The sequence below is a fragment of the Camelina sativa genome, chromosome 10, assembly GCF_000633955.1.
Source record: "Camelina sativa cultivar DH55 chromosome 10, Cs, whole genome shotgun sequence".
NCBI lineage: Eukaryota > Viridiplantae > Streptophyta > Magnoliopsida > Brassicales > Brassicaceae > Camelina > Camelina sativa.
The window spans coordinates 1911439-1931180 of record NC_025694.1 but is presented as its reverse complement, the minus strand read 5'-3'; the positions used below and the strand labels follow the sequence as shown (position 1 = coordinate 1931180).

The following is a 19742-nucleotide window of genomic DNA, read 5'->3' as shown; positions in this document are numbered from 1 at the left end:
GGGGGGGGGTGGGACATGCTAATTAATTAAGTTTTAAGACCGTATCTAGATGATTAATTTAAATCCATGAAAGGTTGTATTATGAGTTCTATAGACCGTTTCATTAAACCTTACGAACAATTAATTATACATAATACTGAGTTCTAAAACTAATTAGTTTAATCTACAATAGCCACGTGATTCAACAACGTACGAAATATATAATTAATCCACTAGTTGCTTCATATGTATTTCCTCATTTATTCTTCAAAACCCATTCATTGTGAAGTAGAACACTACGAGTGTCTAGAATTGACAATATATAGGGCCAGTACTATAATCGTAACTTACATTTCGCCCTCATTTGCTTCCCTGTCGTTGTCACTATTTAATTCACTATAATTAATTCACCTTCATATCTATCTATAAAGATTAATTCACTTTACAGTAACAATATAAAATACGTGATGCTATATGAAGAAGATATAGTTCTGAATATCTAAATCATGTAGACTTCTCTGGACGACTGGACCTTATGAAAATAATAATAGTTTATCCAATATTATAACAGAAGAATTTCTCGAGTTTATCCAATGGGAGAAGTAACCGGCAACATCGGCATAAACATGGAAAAAAAAAACGTATCGAGAACCAAAAAACTACGTGTTTATATTACCCACAAATACTAAAAATTATAATAAAGATTCATTACCGTACAATTTAAATAGTAAATTAACACATCCATTATACATAACAACAAACAGCACACAATTGTTTATCCGATTTGCAAAACCGTCTAATAATAAGTATTACATATAGATCATCAGAACAATAAAACAAACACACGTTACATTTATAGAATCAATATGGAACAAAACAAAAAGAAAAACTCGCGTTCTTGATTTAATCAAGATCTAAGATCTTGGTGGATTTTGATAGAATTGCGTACCTGGTGGCATGAACACACTAGTCGTCATATTACTTGAATAGTATCCACCAGAATTAGGATCTACAAACATTGCCGATGAAACTCCTCCGCCACCGTCGGCCACAATGGGAGGATTAAACGGGTTTCCTCCTCCTCCGCCTCCTGCAGATGAGCTTTGATGATCACTTCCCCCACTACCCGCACTCATGTAGCTGCTTTCAGGGCCTTGGTCATACAAAATTCCTTTGAAGAGGTGACCTCCGATATTGAGTGTCGTTTGATAAGCGTATTGACCATCCCCGTCGTCTACGCCACTCATTTTAACACACCGAAAAAGCGCATCTGAGCTCACCTCCCCTGGAAAACTTGCTTCCCCCATTTCTAACCCTAAAAACATATATACACATTAGATTTCACATACTTAACAAAAAAAAAAATGCACATAAACACATGTTTATTGCGTTCGTGTTTTCATGTTATATTATGTGTTTAATTTCAAAACCGAACACAACTTTGTAATCTTTTTATTAAACTTGTTTTAGAAGGAAAAAACTAGCTAACAGACCGAAATTACAACTTAGAATTAATTTTGATTGAAAACATATATAAAATGTGTATTTTTTAGAAGGTAAAAAAAAATTGTTGAAGTAGTAAAAGGAAATTTAACAAATTGTGTTTCTTTTAACAAAAAAATATGATTTGAATCTGAAGTTGTCCGAATCTCAAATTGTTATTATGAAGACAACAAATCTAAAACAATAACCTGCTGAGTCGGATGGTAAGCGAGAGGAGGAGGATGTTCCCGGTAGAGTAGTATCCCTATGGCGTTTAGGGATACTCGAACCGCCGCCTGTACCGCCACTACCGCTTCCGCCACCACCTCCAGATGTAGACATATGAAGCTGCTGTTGTCTCTCACGGCGTCTGGCAACGGGTATCCAAGTGCTCCTCACGTGTGTAGAACAATCGAATCCGCGGCTCTTACAGCAAGTCCTGCAACGCATGTGAGTGCAGTCTTTCTTTGCTTGGTTCCCACAGTCCCGACAGCTTATGGTGATAGATCTTGATGAGGTGGCTAAATCAGAGACGTCGATCTGATGACCTGGATAAAGATCTAAGCTTTGTTGTTGTTGTTGTTGTTGTGGATGTGGATGATGATGCATGAGCATCTGCTCTGGTGGAACCTGCCATATCTGTTGGCTCGAGCTTGGGTTAATATTATTTGTGTTTGCGTTTGGTCTATACCAAACCCAGTTTGTCTTCTGTTGTTGTTGATTTTCGTCTTCTTCGTCTCCGTTGTTGTTGTTGTTGTTACCTCCTAATGAGAATATCCCAGCCATTTCCTAAGACCTAACACTTCAAACCCTAATCTTGATCCAACTATATCCATAATTCAGAAACCCTAATTACCATGAAATCCTTGTCCTTTTTTTTCTCCTTCTTCTCACTAAAAATTTAGCCTTATTATCACTCGTGGGTGTCCTTGCACTTCGAATCCAAAATCAAATGCTTGCTAAGATCTCACTCTCTCGCTCTTAGAACAAAGTGTGTTTCTTGGTAGTGAGTAGTTGAAGTGAGAGAAAGTAAGAAGAGGAAGAAGAAACAAAAGAAAGGGAAGAAAGAAGAATTTAAGCTGTCTTTGCTTAATTATGAATCTTTAATTTTTCTCTATAAATTTCTGCAACGCCGCCATGGACGGTTTTAGCCTTCTCTCTCCTCTGCTCTGCTCATCCCTAGAATTTAAGTCTCTCTGATTTGGTTTTTGCAGATTCTATTCTATGAAAACTAAAGTGAAAAGCTTTTCTTTCCCCTTCTCACTTCGGCTTTGTCTGAACAAAACGCTTCTAGTTTCTGTCCGTATGAAAGTAAAAAGGATTAAACAAAGACTCTCTCTCTCTCTCTCTATCGACTCAGAGTTCACACCCATGGGGGATGATCCACTGGTTCTAGCTTTCTTGTTCCCATCCCATGGTCCAGAGTTTTCCACGTGGCCAATGTGTTAAGCGTATGTTCATCTTAAAACGTTACACTTAAGTATTTTCTTAACACATTTTTTTTTTTAGTTATCAAAAAAATAAGTTAGCCCATGTGTCCGTACATACTAATCAACCGTATTAATTAAGGTTAATTTGAAATCACACGCTTTCTTGTATATAAGATGATATCTCTACTGCTTAAATCTTTGCTTTTGTTTCGTCTAATCTCAATGATTTTTAATTGCCCACCTAGATGCCTTAGGGTTCTCTCTTTGTTCGCGTTTTAAATAGCTTTGATATCGGAATTTTTTTGTCTTCATATTTTACTAAACTCTAATGCTATACGTATTAATACATTAACGCTAATCAAGTTATACCAAAAATACATCGAATTTCATTAATAATTACTATTATATATTTACACACATATTATTGTTAGTATTTTTGTAACAGATTTTGAACAAAATTCAGTTCTTGCTTATGTCGACTTAATTAACAATGCGAAATAACGTCGCTTGGGGCATTCAACTTGGAATGGTTGTTCACTAGTGCTCACATTAAAGAATAACAAGTTCCTAGCTAGTTCTTGCATTACGTGTAAGGAAAACAGAATAGGTACATAAAATGTAGTATAGCCATATTTAGATTGTTCTGAGGTAACTTAACTAATCTTGTGATCAAATCATCACAACTCTTTTCTTTCTTAAGAAAAATATTCCACATCAGATGTAATGGCGTTGGCGAAAACGCCAAAACATTGTATATAATCTACAATGAAAATAGTATAAATTTAAACAATCGCTAGTATGAGTAGACTAGCAATTTTAACAATTACAACAAAACATTCTAAAGAAAATAAATTATAAATGGCCAAAAAATAAAAAAAATAAAATTGAAAATACGTTACTAGATAGAGTCCGAATTGATTACTTCTTTAATAAACTAATAGGCATAATGCACTCTCTTCTATGATTATACTGCCAACTTTGTTTTGTTTAGCATTCGGTTAAATATATTGTTTACTCTATAAAAAATCGTTGATTCCATGTTACTGCTCCAATAACTACAAATAGATTTCGATTCAGTTAAAAAAAAAAAAAAAAAAAAAAGATTTCGATTCAGGAAACGAATATAAAATCATTTACCATGGAATAGTTTATGGAAACAGAGAGATTCGGGGCAGTGAAAAAGAGGATCTATTTTTATTGATTGTTACAAATGATCATATTAATATACGTTATCGAGTGATTTGAGTAACTAAAGAATAAGTATTTACTATAAAAAAAAGCATGTTACTCTTTGGACTCTATGTGGCTATACAAGGGAACACTGCGCCACCTACGTGTACTTTTTTGTATTCCTTTATTTTTTTCTTTATTTTGCCGACGTATTCCTTTCTTTTCACTGTGAATATTGTAAAGATTAAAGACGAAGCGAAAATATATTGTAATCCTTTCTTTTCGCTGTGAAATTATATAGGATATATAAAGATTAAAGACGAAGCGAAAATATATTGTAATCCTTTCTTTTCACTGTGAAATTATATAGGATATATAAAGATTAAAGACGAAGCAAAAATATTGTAAATCTGGTGTCGTTAGTTTTTTTTTGGGCGTTTCTGGGAGAGAATCTTACCGACAACGGAGGAAAAAATTAACTAATTTATCCTACTTTAGAGTTTAGTCTATTGCAAAAGAAAAATTTAAAAGGTTGAACTTTTGAAGGCTCAAAATTCTTTGGTTAACAAAAAAAAATGTAAAAAAAATTCAAATAAGAAAGATTTTGATTTGCATTTATCTATATATTGAGTACGTACGTAGGATTGGCGTTATGTATAAGTATAACACGCGAAATACTCTTTTTTTTGGATCAGAATTCGCATCAAATATCTCAATGATGGTTTTGATTTGATATATTGTAGCATGGTAGGACTATAATGAAACTATGATCATGCGATATCGCATGTTTTCTTCTTTTTTTTTTTGTGATATCATTGTATTTTGTAGTTATACTACACCGAAGTTAATGGATATGTTGTTTATGTCCCAATATGACTATGTATTGGATACAGTTTAGTAATATTTTACGTTTTATAAACTGGAATTCCATGTTATTTATATGATTATTTTGGATACATTACAAATAATATATTTGAAGTACCCTTGTATCTAATATTCGTTATCTGAGATAAAGATACTTTGTTTGAGATTTTAAATCTGTAATATACATCAACTAGGATTCTACAACTAAAGATGTTGTCGCAGGCCAATCCATAAAGTAAGAATAAGTCTATAATTTTAAGATCCAAAAAAAAAGAAAAAATAGCAACCAATGTCAGTTTTAAATTGGCTCAAATATTAAATTAGTCCTGTCACTTCCGAATCGAATCAGAAAAAAAAATCATATACAATACATCGTTTTTTTCTATTCGTATTTTGGATAATTAATAATGGACTCGTCCGCTTGATCACAAGACCGTACCAACTACTAACTACCAAGTTTGAACTCTTAAAATCAAGAAAACGTTAAATCGGCTTAGCATCAGGATCAGACGGATCCAGATTAATGTCCAGTCCGAAGGTTTTGGAAAGAAAAAGGTATTTAAAATTGTGAAATCTAGTTATTATTATTATAGAATTAATTTAGGGGGGAGAAGAAAGAAAAGAGAAAACGAAGGGGGATGGGAATGATAAGTGGGAGAGGCCCGAGAAGAAGACGTTCAGTGTCGTTCGCTGTCTGTCCCTTAAACATGTCGAGAGGTCTCCTCTCGAGCCCTGTGTGTGTTGTTTGCTTCTCTTTTGCGTTGACTCTCTCTTTCTTTTTAAATTTTCTTTGTTGTTTGTTGTTTTCCTTAAATAATTGATTTTGTTTTTATGTTTCACTGCATTAATAAACAATTATTGTCGCTTGTGGAGTGAATTGATGTAAGAAGCCAAGTAAAAGCTGAGATTGTCGTTGGCCGTGGCTGATGAGATCAACCAAAAAGTTGAAAATTAGAAAGCTGCTCAAATTTGTCATCAAACTACGAAACTAGAAACCAAACAAAGGAAAGCCACGAAAATCTTAACTATATACAGTCAACTTAAATACATTAAAAGAAGTACTACAATTTATGTGAACAGTGGAAAACAAATTAAAAGAAGATATGCCGGGACAATAGACAAAGCAATTTGTTTGTAAGTGTATTCTCTCTACAAGATCTTTTTAATTATATGGAACGGTTGCTTCAGGAAAGGAGTACATTGGAGCAAATGAGAACAAATTGAATCGAGACAATAATGAGAGAAAAAAAAGTGAAATTATATTATAATGTAATGGCTGTCATTTTCTCAGCCTTTAAATGTGGCTTTTGGTTGATAATAACATCGCATATTTTTGAGTCTTTTAGCGAAAAGTCTAATCTATATCATCTATTTGGATATCTACATCAACCATATAGTTAAAAAATAATAATAGTTATGCACCACGTCTAAAAGTAATATCCCATTCACCATCTCCAATTTGAAAAATTATACCTTCTTTATGTTTATTTATATATTTAGTAATTCCTCGATTGATTACCATTTGATGTTAGAATGGATACGCAAACTATTTTACATATACATTCGTCTTTACATATACTTACATGATATCTATTTCTATTTTCTTAATGCATTCTACTTTTCTTATTAAATCTCACACTTAATTGCTTCATTTTGCGTTTAACTTAAGTTAAAAATGAAAATGGAAACTGTTTTCGTAAAACTACTAAACTGATGTAACTGTATTTTAAAATCTAAACGTAAGCACAAACGCGAAAGTCAATCAAACAATCTATGGGCATGGAATTAAAGTTAAAATTAAAGAGCTATGGATCTTTGGTTCACTCAGTAACCTAATAGGGCAATAGATGTTGAATTTTGACTATGGTCCATCCATGCGTTGTTAGTGATTGGTCGGTCGGTCCATATCTTATTGTAATGATGTGAATTGTATTATTTTTTTTTTTTTTCACTTCACACACTCAATTATCCATTTTATCCAATTGGGATGCAAATTATTTTCCCCTAACAAACTACAAATAATTGACTACAGAAGATTCCACTGCACCTTTACCTCCTCTCATTGCTCATTTAATGACAGTTTTCGTCTTAATTGAGTTTTTAATGAAATTAAGAAATATATACATACTGATAACACTTAGGCCTCTGTAAGTCTCCCCACTCTATAACAACTAAAATTAATTTCATACCTTTTTTTGTTTGTAACAAAGCAGGACCACTTCTTTGTCCTTATCAAGTCTAGTTAACTTTGAAATAGAATTGGCTCATACAATCTGAACTTATGATTCTTTAAATAGAACTATTTCCAGAGGTTTGCGTTAGATCCTAACTGTTATCCTCTGACAGATAGATACAATACCAATACTATGGTATGCACGTGTTATTTTAGCCAATTCAAAAAAACATCATAAGCTCTGAATCAAACTAAGGTTCTTTAGATTCAAGATAGTCTTTAAAGTTCTAACTAAACTTGTTGCATCTCCCTCCTCTTGGCATCCACGAGCAAAGCAAGTTGCGCACATTTCCTTTTAGTTTCTTCCAGTTCCTTTTCTAAGTTACTTACCTGTTTCATCATCCGTTTATCTCAATGTTATAACCAATACGTAACAAACAGATGTTTGACTCGTTTTGTACTGCAGTATCAAACTTACCGTCTGCTCCAGTTCAGTTTCTTTCCTTGCATATTCCTCGCAACTGTTTCAAGAAAGCACACATCAAAATTGATTAGGATTCTAAGCGAGATATGAGACTGAAATGAGTTTTTCTTTTAAATGTTGTGTGTGTATTATACCTCATGAAGAGTTGTATGTTCTCTTTGCTTATCTCGTCCGCTGACTTGCCAACAAGGTTGATTTCAACATCCTGGGAAGATTGTTTCACTTTAGTTTTTTTATTAGACTTGTGCATAAAACTTAAATTACCGAATGAATCTACTTACTGTAGCTGCAGGTTGAGGGTTGAGCTGCACAGGTTGGAAGTTACTTCTTAACCTTGTGTAATTTCTCAAATGCGGTGCTGCAACGGCGACTGTATAGCTTGAAGTGGCATTACTAAGATTGATTTCACGTATTACTGGACCACCTTGACTAACTCTATCAGAAGGCAAAGGCAGAGGATTGAATGTATTAACAGTAGGCGATTGATCACGTGTTCTCGGACCACCTTGACTGATTTTATCATTAGGCAAAGGCAATGGACTGAATGCATTGGCAGTAGGCGGTTGATCAGGTATTGCCATCTTTTTCGACTTATCTGCAGGCGTTTTATAAGTATTGTATCCGAAAACGTGGCAGTGGGTATACCTGTTTTTTCCCATAACAAGCAATGAAATAGTCAACCAAAGATATTGCGATTTGGAACCAAAATTTCATATTTGACAAAATATATTGAGAAAGATTGAATTAGGTTTTGGAGAGGAAGAAGAGACCAGTATCTAGAGACAATCTTTTTCAACCTCGCCTCCAGCCGCAGAAATAGAGAAGACCTCTCAAAATCTTGCTTATCGTGGGCTGGTTCTATGAAATTTGCTTCAAGAACTCCTGGGGAACAGATTTTGGTTAATGAGTCTCTCCACCACGTCTTTACCTCCAACAACATAGTTAATGGAATCAAAAAGGAGAATGAATCGTTATACCCACAACACCATTGCCGTTTGTTTCCCCTCCCGGAGTGACCCTCCAGAAAGGCTGTAATGGTGCAAGAGAGATCTCAACTTAATATAGCCATATGCAAAGCAGAACGCTTAAGTAACAAATATGCTAGCAAATCAATCTTTTAATGTTCTATTAAGCACTGCATTCATATAATATAAGTCTGATTTCTCTGAATTGTCACGTAACAGTTTTTACTACAGCTGCTTCTATGGGTTATCTAGATCATGGAAATGTCTGCTATATGAAAAGCGTACCCGAATGAGACGGTTTTTGTGATAGACATTGAAACCGCAAACTGCAAGCTTAGGCGCTTCCTTTATAAATCCAACTTTGATCTCAGTGGGAGCCTGTAACATGAACGCTTAGTGGGTTATTTTTCTTCTCATAACCTAAACCTAGAAAACTAGATTAATGTTTGGCATATGAAAACGCAAAAAAACTTTATAAAGAATTAGCCAAAGCTCCACATAACAAAACTAGAGAGTAGAAATGAGAAGAAAAAAAAGAGGAAGTCCATTTTATATTACTTGTTCAACTGTAGCGGTATGGGGATTGTACTTTATAATCTCAGATACTCTTAATTCATCAGCAATGTTGAACTGCTCCACAGGGATTCCCCGAAGTATAATTTTGAAATTGTTGAACTTTTTGAGATATAACATTGAAGCATAAGCCTAAGGATAAAGAACTAACAAAGTGAATCAAACATCTTTGGAACAAAAAATTATTAGAAAAGGAAGAAGATATTAAAGAGATTACCCTCAGAGAATAACGTAACTGATAAGAAATATGAGATCTCAGTTCTAATAATTTATGGTGCAACCGTTTTCCGTCATGGACACCTTCATCTCGGAGCCGGATGTCCTATACCAATATCAAAGCATAAGACCAGACCTAAGACAGCTCTGGCAAGATATCTCATAGTATATCATTTACAGAATGTTTGAATTACCTCATCATCATCGTCAAAACTCAGCTCATAGATACCTTCATCATTAAGCCACAAGTTGTATATAATCACTTTTGTTCCATGGGTTCCAATATCCTCAAACTGGTAGGCGGAAGATGGAAATAAACGAATTAATTAAACAGAGGGCATTCAAGAGGATTCATAATCTTCATACTGCATTAAAGGGAACAAGGCACATTAGGACACAAATCAAGGAACAACAGTGATGCAATGAGATATTCATAAGCTGACTCTTGAAAGTAACAACCTGCTGCCAAAGTTCAGCCTCTGTTGAAAACGGAGACCATTTGAGTAGAATTTCAAGGTTGGCAACCCAATCTTCTGGAGATCCATAGATAATTGGTTCTGGTTGCTCCTTGGATATATCAATATCAATCTGCATTGGACATCTGATTTATCACTTGAGAACAAATAATTGTTGCACATCCTAGAGTTTCCAAGAATCATTTATTTCAGGCATGAAAAAAAGTCTAAAATGATGAAGATTTTACCATAGGAACAATGACATCATCCTGACTAGTTTTTCTGAGGAACGTGTAAGACAGAAGACCAACGCTCTGCGTAGATTTGCTAAAACAGAATAGATAAAAAGGTTAAAAGACGAGCATGAACCATATTCAAAGTGTTACGATGTACCAGATAGTATCAATACCCTCCACGAGTTGAGCGACTAAAAACAATAGCATCAGCTCCAAGTCTCATGGTACTTGTCTTGAAACCATTTCCATCTAAACACGAAAGGTGAAACTCTGGTTAGAGAACCCCAGTTGGAGACCAAGACACCAAGACCACCCAACTAGAAGCAAGCTCAACATCTTATTAACTAAGTAAAATAATTACACTGTCCAATCGTCGTATTAGACTTCTTTGACGAGTAGCCTAAGCTCATGCATTTTCTGAGCCCATCGGGATCCATCCCAGCGCCATCATCTTCAAGTGAAAAGGAAGAGAAAGATCATGTCATTGGCAACATCCAACGGTTAGGCAAAAGCAACAAAAAAATCATTAAGAAAGCAGTTTACCTTGGAAAACCAAAGCTGGGGAATTATCTTTTGCAATATCAATCTTATCAATCTTAACAACCGTAGCACCATTTTGTATCTGAGGAATAAGCAATTAGATATAACCAAACACGGTAGAATGCTTAAGAAAAAAAATTCACTCGCAATGAGCAAAAACGGAAAGAATCATCAAAAATACTTAAGAAAGCATTTCACTCCTCACACACATACATACCTCGTCAACAGCATTGTCAAGTAGCTCAGCGATAGCTGCAATAACACATTACAAACAAAACAAATCGACAAAGATGACCATCACAAAATTGTTCATTCTACACCTCCAAAGAGTAAATAAATCACAAATCTATCTGATTAATAGCTGCAACAGAGTCAATTTCATAGTTTTACCTCCAAACGCCCATTTGTGTGAAGTAGCATTCGAATGAAGAAACTTTGGATGAACTCGAGCATGCTCAAGCATACCTGTAAAATCACATCAAGTATACCACAAATCATAATCGTGACGCATACGTGTCTGTGCCTGAGGAAGCGAGAGAGAGTGAGACCTGGAGCAGTCGGAGTAACACCGGTAGGTATCACAAAATTTTCTCCGGCTTTCCAGAAGCTCCGGCACTCTAGGGTTTCACGAGGAGCCACCGTCGCATGAGCGTTCGTACTTAGAGCTTTCCGATTCTCCATTAGCGACGCCATACTTCGAGAAGCCCCTCTTCCTCCTACTCCGTCGTCACTGTCACTGTCGAGATGAATAACATCAGCGACTGCACTTTTCGACTTCCGAAGCATCATTCACCGGCGACGATGGTAATGAATGAATTCAGCAAAACGAATTTCGAATTCAGTGAGAAACAACAACAACGCGCGTTGCCTTTTCCGATTAAACTACTGAAACGTTTTTTAAGCTTCGACAAGAAGAAAAAGCAAACGTCTTCTCTCAGTCATCACCGTCGCTGCTTTGCTTTTTTTGGTAAGTAGAGTCTGATAGGACCACAAAGCCCAATTATGTTACATACAAGCCTAATAATGTTACAAGCCCATATCCTAAAACTAACTGATTGATTTACAAACTTAACTACTAAAAACTCTGTAACGTTTTTACTAAATTTGTTGCTGCATCTCCTTCTTCTTAGCATCCACAAGCAAAGCAAGTTGAGCACATTTACTTTTAGTTTCTTCCAGTTCTTTTTCTAAGCTCTTTACCTGTTTCATTAAGCAAATAATACCGCTGTTAGAGTCCATGTAATATACAAATGTTTTGTACTGCAGACAGAATCAAACTTACCGTCTGTTCTATTTCATTCTCTTTCTTTTTATATTCCTCGCACCTGTTGAAGAATATTATATGATCTGAGATACCCAAACTGATGATACTTTACTGCAATGTGTTTTTTTCTTGTTAAGAGTATATGAATATATACCTCAAGAAGAGTTGTAAGTTCTCTTCCCTTATCTCACTCGCTGGCTTGCCAACGAGGTTATTTCCAGTAGTATCCTGCCAAGAGTTTTTTTTTCGCTTTAGAACAAACTTGTGAATCCAATTAAAATCATTAAATTAAATTCTCACTCACTGTAGCTGCAGGTTGAGGGTTGAGCTGCACGGGTTGAAAGTTATTTCTTAAACCTGTGGAATTTCTCAAATGTGGCGCTGGAACAGCAACTGTACGGGTTGATGTGGCGTTACTAATACTGATTTCACGTATTATCGGACCACCTTGACTAAATTTACCACAAGGCAAAGGCGAAGGATTTGATGTGTTGACAGTAGGCTGATCAGGTATCACAATCCTTTTCGACTTATCTGCAGGGATTTGAGCAGTTTGGTATCCGAAAACGTGGCAGTGGCTTTGCCTGTTTTTTTTCACCATAACAAGCAGTGGAAAAGTCAAACAAAGGTATTGCGGTTTGGTACCAAAATCATATTAAGAGATGATTGGAAAAGATTTTGGAGAGGAAGAAGAGACCAGTAATCAGAGATAATCTTTTTTAATCTCGCCTCGAGCCGCAGAAATAGAGAAGACCTCTCAAAATCTTGCTTATCGTGGGCTGGTTCTATGAAGTTTGCTTCTAGAACTCCTGGGGAACAAATTTTTGTTAATGAGTCTCTCTCTTTGGTTTTACCTCAAACAAAACATATTCAATGAAAATATATGGAGAATGAATCACTATACCCACAACACCATTGCCTCTTGTTGACCCTTCCAGAAGGACCTTCCAGAAAGGCTGTAACGGTGCAAGAGAGATCTCAACTTAATCAACCCGGAAGCTTAAGTGAAAATATGCTAACAAACTTACTACAGCTGCTTCTCGAGATTAAGAACATGGAAATGACTGCAAAAATCAAAACGTACCCGGATGAGACGGTTTTTGTGATAGACATTAAAACCATTAATTGGAAGCTTAGGCGCCTCCTTGATGAATCCAATTTTAATTTCAGAAGCAGCCTGCAATAAGAAAGCTTACTGGTTTAGGTCTCACAGTCTAAAAATTATAATGTAGTTTTATATTTGCAAATGAAAATACAGCAGGAGCTCCATGTATATAAAACGAGCGAGTAAAAAGAAAGAAAAAGAGTAAATCTTACATATTCTGTTGCAGCTGCTTGGGGTTTGTACATTACAGTCTCAGGATATCTGAATTCATCAGCAATGTTGAATTGCTGCACAGGGATTCCCCGAAGAACAATTTTGAAGTTTTTGAACTTTTTGAGATATAACATGGAAATGTAAGCCTAAGGATAAAGAAACCAAGTCAGCCTTTCAACATCCTTGCAACAGTAAAGATAAAAAAATAGAAAGAAGATGTTCAGGAGAATTACCCTTAGAGAATGTCGATACCGGTATGAAATATGAGATCTTAGTTCTAATGTTTTAGCATGCAACCGTTTCCCGTCCTGTGCATTTTCATCTCGGAGCTGTATGTCCTATGATATCAATCAAGAAAAGAAATAATTTCAATACTTTTAAAACCCAACTTCTGCAAAAGACCTAACCCTTTAAAGAAGTGTAAGTACCTCATCATCGTCATCAAAACTAAGCTCATAGATTCCTTCATCATTTAGCCACAAGTTGTATATAACTACTTTTGTACCATGAGTTCCAATATCCTCGAACTGGTAGGTGAAGAATGAAAATATATGAATTAATAAACAACCAACATTATAGTTAAACACGAGACCAGAGTCTTCAGAAGGAAAGAACCTGCTGCAAAAGTTCGTCCACGGTTGAAAACGGGGACCATTTGAGAAGAATGTTAAGGTTGGTAGACCAATCTCCGGGGGAACCATAAATAATTGGTTGGGGCTGATCTTCGGATATATCAAAATCAATCTGCGTTGCAGATAATGATAACATCAATTGAGATCAAATAATAGTTGCAGATTAAACATTGTAGTGTATTCATTTTAAGCATGGAAACAAAAGAATCGATATGCTGAGAATTTTACCATAGGAACAATCACATCATCCTGACCAGTTCTCCTAAGGAATGTATAAGACAAAAGACCGATGCTCTGCGTAGATTTGCTGAAACGAAGAAGATAAAAAAAAAATAAGGTTAAGTTAAAAAACAAGAGTATACGCCAAATCCATAGTGTATATGAACCAGATAATATTAATACCCTCCATGAGTTGAGCGACTAAAAACAATAGCATCAGCTCCAAGTCTCATGGTACTTGTCTTGAAACCATTTCCATCTACACACAAAAGTGAAACTATAGTTAGAGACGGTCCTGACTCTTGCACCTAACTAAAAAGAAGATCAATGTCCCATCAACAAAAATATAACAATTACACTGTCCAATCGTCGTATTAGACTTCTTTGAAGAGTAGCCTAAACTCATGCATTTTCTTATCCCATTGGGATCCATCCCACCACCATCATCTTCAAGTGAAAAAAAAAACAAAAGAAGGATCATGTCATTAACAACATTCAAATCCACGGTTAAGCAAAAATTCATACAAAAGAAAGTGTACCTTGGAAAACTAAAGCAGGGGTATTATCTTTAACAATATTGATCTTATCAATCTTGACAAAGGTGGCACCGTTTTGTGTCTGAGGAAGAAGCAAACAAACATAACCAAACAATATACAAATTCATTGGCAATGATCAAAAATCAAAAGGCAGAATCTAAGATTAAGCATTAGCATACCTCGTCAACCGCATTGTCAAGTAGCTCTGCTATTGCTGCAATACATTATAAAGAAGATCATCACAAAACTGTTCATTCTCTCTAACTGATAGCTGCAACAGAGCCAATTCATAGATTTACCTCCAAAGGCCCACTTATGTGAAGTAGCATTCGAGTGAAGAAACTTTGGATGAACTCTTGCATGTTCCAACATACCTGTGAAATTTTTTCATCTGATCAAANNAAAAAAAAAAAAAAAAAAAAAAAAAAAACCATAATTGTGGAAGCTTTGATTGATAAGAGTGTTAGAGAACTAACCTGGAGCAGTTGGAGTAACACCAGTAGGGATCACATAGTTTTCGCCGGCTTTCCAGAAACTCCGGCATTCTAGGGTTTCTCGAGGAGCCGCCGTCGCAGCATCACCGATCGAAACTTTCTGATTCTCAATTAGTGATGCCAAGCTCTGAACCATTCCTCTTCCTCCGTCATCTTCGTCGCTGTCACTGTTGAGATTTACGATCTCGGCGACTGCGTTTTCCGCCATCACCGACGGCGAGAAACGAACTCGATCGAAACAGCGTGATGTTTTCTTGTTTTCTAATGAGACAACGCGTTGTTTTTGCAAGATCACTAGGGCTTTTTGCTTTGTTTACTTTTTCTTTTAGCGGCAGTTTAAAAGATAAGAAAGCAGTTTCACTGATAAGAAAACAGCAAGGCGTGTCCTAATATATATAACCCTCGATATCGTCGTCTTGCTTTTCGTGCCAGATCACTAGAACCTAATTGGGCCACAAAGCCCAACTATGCTATAAGCCTATATAAAACCCAATATCATAATTATGTAATTTTAATTATTATTGACTAAATAAATAAATGTCCCATATATAGTAGTTCTTTGATCATGAACGAATGCGAAGGTGTTATTCACATACATTGTTGAAACTCATCCGAGGCATTTTTGGAGTAAAATTCAACACAAACTCTAATTAAAATTAAATATATTAAAAAACACCAAAAATCCAAACTAAAAAAAAAAAGCAAAAAAACGAATAATTAATCTAACTAGAAATAAAAAAAATCTAAATAAAACCAACAACTAAGAAGTTTAGACTCTGCTGGATGGTAGTTCTTCCACCGGGAAAAAATATCGGTTATGTAACATAATTGAGTCGGCGGCGACAGGTTCGTTATCTTGATTCCTATGCCATGTGTAGGACGCGTGAGTTCTATTCAAAATATCCAAAACTGCGTGACCAAAACTAGCTTCTCTATATGCTGAATAACTCGGTGGCGGATCAGTAAAACTAAAAAAAAAAACAAGTCTTAGTTTCATATCACCATAAAAAGAACAAAAAGTAATAAAACAAAATTAATATGGGTTGTTACCTATTTGCGATTCCTTCAATGTTCCCTCCATCTCCAATAGTGATATAAATCGGGGCAGAAGGATCTTTGACAGGAGAGCTCAAGCCATTGGTAACGTTATATTTGATATTGGAGATACGTTCGGTTCTCTCATAAGAATGGACGTGACCGGATATAACCAAATCAACTTTGTTGTTAACAAACCACGGCTCAAACATTACTCTCATGCTTTCACCTTCCATGTAATGGTAGTTATTACTGTTATACCAGGGCGCGTGAACCATGACAATCAACCATGGAGTCTCTTCTCTGTTCACCTTCTTCAACTCTTGCTCGAGCCACACGTATTGAGGTGTGTATTTTCCTAAAGATACGAATAACATGTTATACAAACTAAAATAAAATAAAAACATGCAAAAATCCTAATGATGTTTTCGTGTATTAATATTACCATAGGCAGAGTAAGAAGAGAGGACGATGATGTGAGCAGAGGCACGTCTAATAGAGAACCAAAGAGGAGAAGTACTCTTCGAAGCTTTGTAGGAGTTATGGTAATGGTGAATATAGGGCTTGAAGGCATGAGGCTCCCCCTAATTTAGATTCAAAAAAGTTCTTAAAACTGAAACTTAGCTAGTTATTAAAAAAAAAGCTAAATTTGAGAGAATTAAGATATGAACTTACTATGTTTGGGACGAAATCAACTTCGTGATTGCCGGCAGCATAGATGAAGGGTTGGTAAGCAGCACAATGCTCAACAAATCTTCCCCAAGAATCCCACTTTCTTTGGTCATGGTTCGGGTGGTTATCTGCGTAAGATAAATCTCCAGGAAAGAGAACGGCTTGTCCTTTAGGGTTTGACATGTAATGATACAATGTCTCGTTAGAAGCATAAGTTTGTCCAAGATCACCTGTACAGACACACACAACGTATATATTAGATTTATCGATTTTGGAAGTAGTAATGAAATCTAGCTTTTGTAAAAGAAAAATAAGTACCAATAATGCCGAATGTGTATGGAACGTCTGGTCCGACCTTTAGAGGAGTAGTAAAGTTGAATTGTCTAACGGATTCATCACTACCAACTTCATAGATGTACTTGGTATCGTACTGACGTGTAATACAAGAAAGAGATTTTATCAAAGTCTTTAAAACAGAAGAAAAAAAAAAGTAATGTTGTTATTTGGATGACGAGCTAAATTATGTAAAGTACAAACCTCGAGTCCTTTAATGGTGGCGTGATGAAGAAAGCCAGAAGTATAGTCATAGAATCGGTAAGACGATGTGGAGGCATGAGTTCTCTTCTTTTCTGGCTTCACGTCGCCATCAACGGTCTTCCAGTCAGTAACGACGTTAGAACCAGCTAGATTTAACGGTGTTACCCACGAGATGATGATGCCACGTCCATTGTAATCTCCTTGAACGATATGAACCTAGAGCCAAGGGTTCAAATTGTCAATGTAATATACAGAGATGATGACGACGTACATAGTTCAAAAGAAACATAATTTTAAACTGTTAGACACAAATTTATCATCTAAGATATCAAAACCTGTTCAGGAGCATTGTGACCAGCCGGAGATGGAAAAGTTGAGAGTGTAAGACACAAAGGTGATTTGGTCTTGGACTCAAACAAAGAAACAAGCCCAACACTGAATCCCAATGAACAGAAGAAGACAAACAACACACCATCGTCAAAACAAAGTATCAATGGCACCAACGTTCGTGAACCTTCACCAAAAGATGACTCATCCAAGACAGCTGGAGGATAAGATATTTTCTCATCATTCTAGACTGTTCCAAAAGTGTAATCTATAAAAGACAATTGTACATAACCGTTTGTAATTATCCAAAGTAAGATTTTTTACCAAATTAGTCCAAAGTTCTCTTCTTCCTTTCATGGTATCAGAGCATTGCAAACCTTAACAGGTGAAACAATGGCTGCCGTATTTCCCTTCCCAGACAATGTTCATGTCACCAGCTCTGTCACTTTGAAACTGACTGACTCAAACTACCTCTTGTGGAAGACATAATTTGAGTCTCTGTTGTCAAGTCAAAAACTCATCGGTTTTGTCAATGGTGTTTTCAATGCACCTGTTCAGACTCGCCTCGTCGTCAATGGTGAAGTCTCCAGTGAAGTCCTGAACCCTCAGTACGAGTCGTGGTTCTGTACCGATCAGCTTGTTCGTTCTTGGCTGTTCGGTACTCTGTCTGAAGAAGTCCTTGGTCATGTTCACAATCTCCAAACTTCGCGTGAGATCTGGTTGTCTCTCGCAGAGAACTTCAACAAGAGCAGTGTTGCCAGAGAGTTCTCTCTTCGTCGCAGTCTGCAGCTCCTGTCCAAGAGAGACAAGACGTTATCAACCTATTGTCGTGAGTTTAAGGCGATTTGTGATTCCTTGAGCTCCATTGGGAAACCTGTTGATGAATCCATGAAAATCTTTGGTTTTCTCAATGGACTGGGCAGAGATTACGATCCCATCACGACAGTTATCCAAAGCTCCTTTAGCAAGATTCCAGCTCCAACGTTCAACGATGTGATTGCAGAGGTTCAAGGCTTTGATAGCAAGTTGCAGTCGTATGAGGAAACTCCCTCATCAACTCCACATCTCGCCTTCAACACTGAGAAAACAAATTCGTGTGCTCCGCAGTACCAACCAAACAATCGCGGGAGAGGTCGTTCTGGTCAGAACAGAGGCAAAGGTGGTTATTCATCGAGATGTCGAGGTTTTCCACAGCATCAGTCTTCCTTTTCATCTCAGGGAGAGAGACCAGTTTGTCAGATTTGCGGACGTATTGGTCACACAGCTATCAAGTGCTACAACCGGTTCGACAATAACTACCAGAGTGAAGTTACAGCTCAAGCTTTCTCTTCTCTGCGTGTTTCTGATGACAGTGGAAGAGAATGGCACCCTGAATCTAGAGCTACCGCACATGTCACTTCCTCCACCAGTGGTCTTCAAGAGACTATGACCTATGAAGGTAATGATGCTGTGATGGTAGGAGATGGAGCTTATCTCCCTATCACACATGTTGGTTCCACCACCATCTCCTCTGCTAAAGGTATCATTCCTCTTCATGAAGTGATAGTATGTCCTGATATGAAAAAATCTCTCTTGTCTGTGTGATGATTACCCTTGTGGTGTGTTCTTTGATTCTAAATATGTCTATGTCATTGACTTACCTACTCAGAGAGTGGTGTCCAAGGGTCCTCGTAGAGCAGGGCTCTATGTGCTGGAGAATCAAGAGATTGTGGCTCTTTACTCAAATCGTCAGTGTGTAACAACATCAGATGTTTGGCACCACAAACTTGGTCACGCAAGCTCGAAGATTCTACAGCAACTTCAAAGCAGCAAGGCAATACAAGTGAATAAGAGCAGCACTTCCCCAGTTTGTGAGGCTTGCCAGATGGGGAAAAGTTCTAGATTACCTTTCTTAGATTCTGATTCTCGTATGTTACACCCTTTAGATCGAATTCACTGTGATCTCTGGGGTCCCTCACCAGTTGTATCGAACCAAGGATTCAAATATTATGCAATTTTTATTGATGATTTCTCAAGATATTCGTGGTTCTATCCTCTGCATCACAAATCAGTTTTTGCTTCAGTTTTCATAGCTTTTCAAACAATGGTGGAAAAACAACTTAACAGTAAGATCAAGGTCTTTCAAAGTGATGGAGGTGGT

The 19742-nt window shown here is 36.5% G+C and overlaps 4 protein-coding genes across 4 annotated transcripts in view; all 4 read right to left on the bottom strand.

Annotated features, from left to right (window-relative positions):
• Positions 731 to 2796, bottom strand: LOC104716501 (protein SHI RELATED SEQUENCE 2). Its single transcript, XM_010433883.2, has 2 exons — positions 1671 to 2796; positions 731 to 1294 (listed from the first exon to the last, which is right to left on the bottom strand). Exons 1-2 carry the CDS (start codon positions 2245 to 2247, stop codon positions 894 to 896), a joined length of 978 nt encoding a protein of 325 aa, XP_010432185.1. The 5' UTR covers positions 2248 to 2796; the 3' UTR covers positions 731 to 893.
• On the bottom strand, positions 7185 to 11423 carry LOC104716499 (protein MICRORCHIDIA 2-like). Its single transcript, XM_010433881.1, has 18 exons — positions 11116 to 11423; positions 10958 to 11032; positions 10785 to 10819; positions 10571 to 10649; positions 10389 to 10478; positions 10201 to 10276; positions 10040 to 10118; positions 9796 to 9924; positions 9531 to 9629; positions 9338 to 9442; positions 9106 to 9252; positions 8833 to 8925; positions 8560 to 8611; positions 8353 to 8464; positions 7864 to 8227; positions 7717 to 7787; positions 7577 to 7619; positions 7185 to 7488 (listed from the first exon to the last, which is right to left on the bottom strand). The coding sequence occupies exons 1-18, from the start codon at positions 11354 to 11356 to the stop codon at positions 7390 to 7392; spliced, it is 1989 nt and encodes a 662-aa protein (XP_010432183.1). The 5' UTR covers positions 11357 to 11423; the 3' UTR covers positions 7185 to 7389.
• LOC104716500 (protein MICRORCHIDIA 1) lies at positions 11445 to 15396 on the bottom strand. The gene is made up of 18 exons (XM_010433882.1): positions 15014 to 15396; positions 14837 to 14911; positions 14717 to 14751; positions 14540 to 14618; positions 14358 to 14447; positions 14184 to 14259; positions 14010 to 14088; positions 13765 to 13893; positions 13578 to 13676; positions 13383 to 13487; positions 13149 to 13295; positions 12916 to 13008; positions 12736 to 12787; positions 12529 to 12640; positions 12136 to 12415; positions 11986 to 12059; positions 11850 to 11892; positions 11445 to 11767 (listed from the first exon to the last, which is right to left on the bottom strand). The coding sequence occupies exons 1-18, from the start codon at positions 15237 to 15239 to the stop codon at positions 11666 to 11668; spliced, it is 1896 nt and encodes a 631-aa protein (XP_010432184.1). The 5' UTR covers positions 15240 to 15396; the 3' UTR covers positions 11445 to 11665.
• The window catches only part of LOC104716497 (purple acid phosphatase 25-like), an 8931-nt gene continuing 4913 nt past the window's right edge, over positions 15725 to 19742 (bottom strand). Inside the window, exons 2-8 of the mRNA XM_010433879.1 lie at positions 17611 to 17658; positions 17276 to 17491; positions 17057 to 17168; positions 16742 to 16968; positions 16512 to 16650; positions 16082 to 16424; positions 15725 to 15999 (exon numbers count right to left, since the gene is read on the bottom strand). Coding sequence (XP_010432181.1) covers positions 15801 to 15999; positions 16082 to 16424; positions 16512 to 16650; positions 16742 to 16968; positions 17057 to 17168; positions 17276 to 17491; positions 17611 to 17658 — 1284 coding nt within the window. The 3' untranslated portion in view covers positions 15725 to 15800. The remainder of the gene's footprint in view (positions 16000 to 16081; positions 16425 to 16511; positions 16651 to 16741; positions 16969 to 17056; positions 17169 to 17275; positions 17492 to 17610; positions 17659 to 19742) is intronic.